Here is a 1595-nt window from a genome sequence, read left to right as displayed (position 1 = left end):
CATACGCTCATGAAACAGCCGCGCGCGCGCGTCTCACAGAATCGCGCCTGCGCTGCATGACGTCAGCGCTCTCACAGAGCACATGCTCCCGCATTCAGCGCCAGCATGGCGTCTGGAAATGGTGAGAGTGCGGGGTGGCGATGTAAACGATGTCGACGTATGGGTCGTTGACGAGCGCCTCATAGGAGCCGTGGGCGGTGCATGGTTGCGGGATGGCGTTGTCGGTGATGAATCGCTGCGCCCGCTCGCGCGAGGTGGAGGATGCGACGGCGGCGATTGTGTGGGAGATGTCGGAGGCGTTGCGGAGGGAAGGGTCGATGAGCATGTCCCGTGCGAACGCTGGGTGATGGGAGTGTCATTGTTAGATAGATATTTTGGGCGCGCGGGGGGTTTGGATTGGAGCGTTTCATCAGGGTATTTTGTGTGTTGTTCTTTTGTTTTGATGGGCTTTCTTTAGGTTGTTTTATCATCATTTGTTTTTTTATCTTACATCTGGCAATTCCTCCCGTCGCTAAACGGGGTTATTTACGTATCAGTAGACTTTCTTTCTCTATTGAAACAGAGTGCTTTTGTTTTTACAATCATAATCGAGAGGGAAGACGTGGAATGCAGTGTTCAACTTACCCATAAACCCCCACCGAATATTATATGGCTCCGCCATTGCTTCTGGATCAATCTATAAACGATAGATAGTATTCAATGGGAAAACTAGTTCAGGAAAGCTAGCAATCGAACGCGGTAAAGGGGAAATCAGCACAGTGGCAGATAACTTCGCTGTGAGAGGGCAAAGCGAGGGCTTGGTTGATAGAGGCAAAGACATTTTCTACATTACAGTAGCTATGGTTTGCCGGTTCCAAGTTCCCCCTGCAGGCGATGAAACTGGACACAGACCACGGCGGGGTTATGGAACGTCGGGTTAGGGTTTCGGCATGCCGATGGAATCTCGTGGCGTCCGGGATTGGGAAGTCGGGTGGAAAATGGCAATACCAAGTAGTCGTCAATTGTATGGAGGAGTTATTGAGGGTGCTCATTTCATTTCATTTCATTTATTTATTTGAAAAAAAAAAAAAAATAAATCAAACCAAAAAAACAAAATCATTGAAAACAATCGACTAAACCGATATGATCTTAATGTCCTGCACATGGATGCTGCACAGTTACAGAAGTACTTACTATAACAATAATTCCTACAGCCAACATACAAAAGCCAAATAAATAAAAAAGGAGAAACGCTCAATTTATCTTTTCATTCTAATTTCTTCTCTTTGCCTTTGTAAAGAGGATGTGTAGGAACAGGGTAAATTAACTCGATAAACCAAGTGACATTATCAGCTCAATATATGAGTGACGCCGCGCCACAGCCATCCTATGATAACAAGTGAACAACGTAATAACGCAGTCTGAGTCGAAGCATCAGACGGATTTTACATGCCATGAGAAGCTAGTACATTACGCTGAAGTGGGAAAAGGGGTCGGGGAGATATAATGCCGTCCTTAAACGGCTTTACTGACGACGTCATGATCCATAGGACAAAATTTGTCAGACAAAGAGTAGCGAGTTTCAGGAGGGTATAGGGGTTGTCTATAGAAAGCGC

General features: G+C 46.2%; 1 protein-coding gene across 1 annotated transcript; it reads right to left on the bottom strand.

Moving 5' to 3' along the window:
- Positions 1-94: 94 nt before the first annotated feature.
- Positions 95-661, bottom strand: HCAG_09101 (conserved hypothetical protein; the record flags this gene model as incomplete). Its single annotated transcript, XM_001535911.1, has 3 exons — positions 95-339; positions 491-511; positions 625-661. The coding sequence occupies 3 exons, from the start codon at positions 659-661 to the stop codon at positions 95-97; spliced, it is 303 nt and encodes a 100-aa protein (XP_001535961.1).
- Positions 662-1595: the final 934 nt, after the last annotated feature.

This window comes from Histoplasma capsulatum, genomic scaffold (genome assembly GCF_000149585.1).
Source record: "Histoplasma capsulatum NAm1 scaffold_19 genomic scaffold, whole genome shotgun sequence".
In the NCBI taxonomy this organism is placed as follows: Eukaryota; Fungi; Ascomycota; class Eurotiomycetes; order Onygenales; family Ajellomycetaceae; genus Histoplasma; species Histoplasma mississippiense.
The sequence above is the reverse complement of the archived record's forward strand: the minus strand, read 5'-3'. Positions and strand labels throughout refer to the sequence as shown.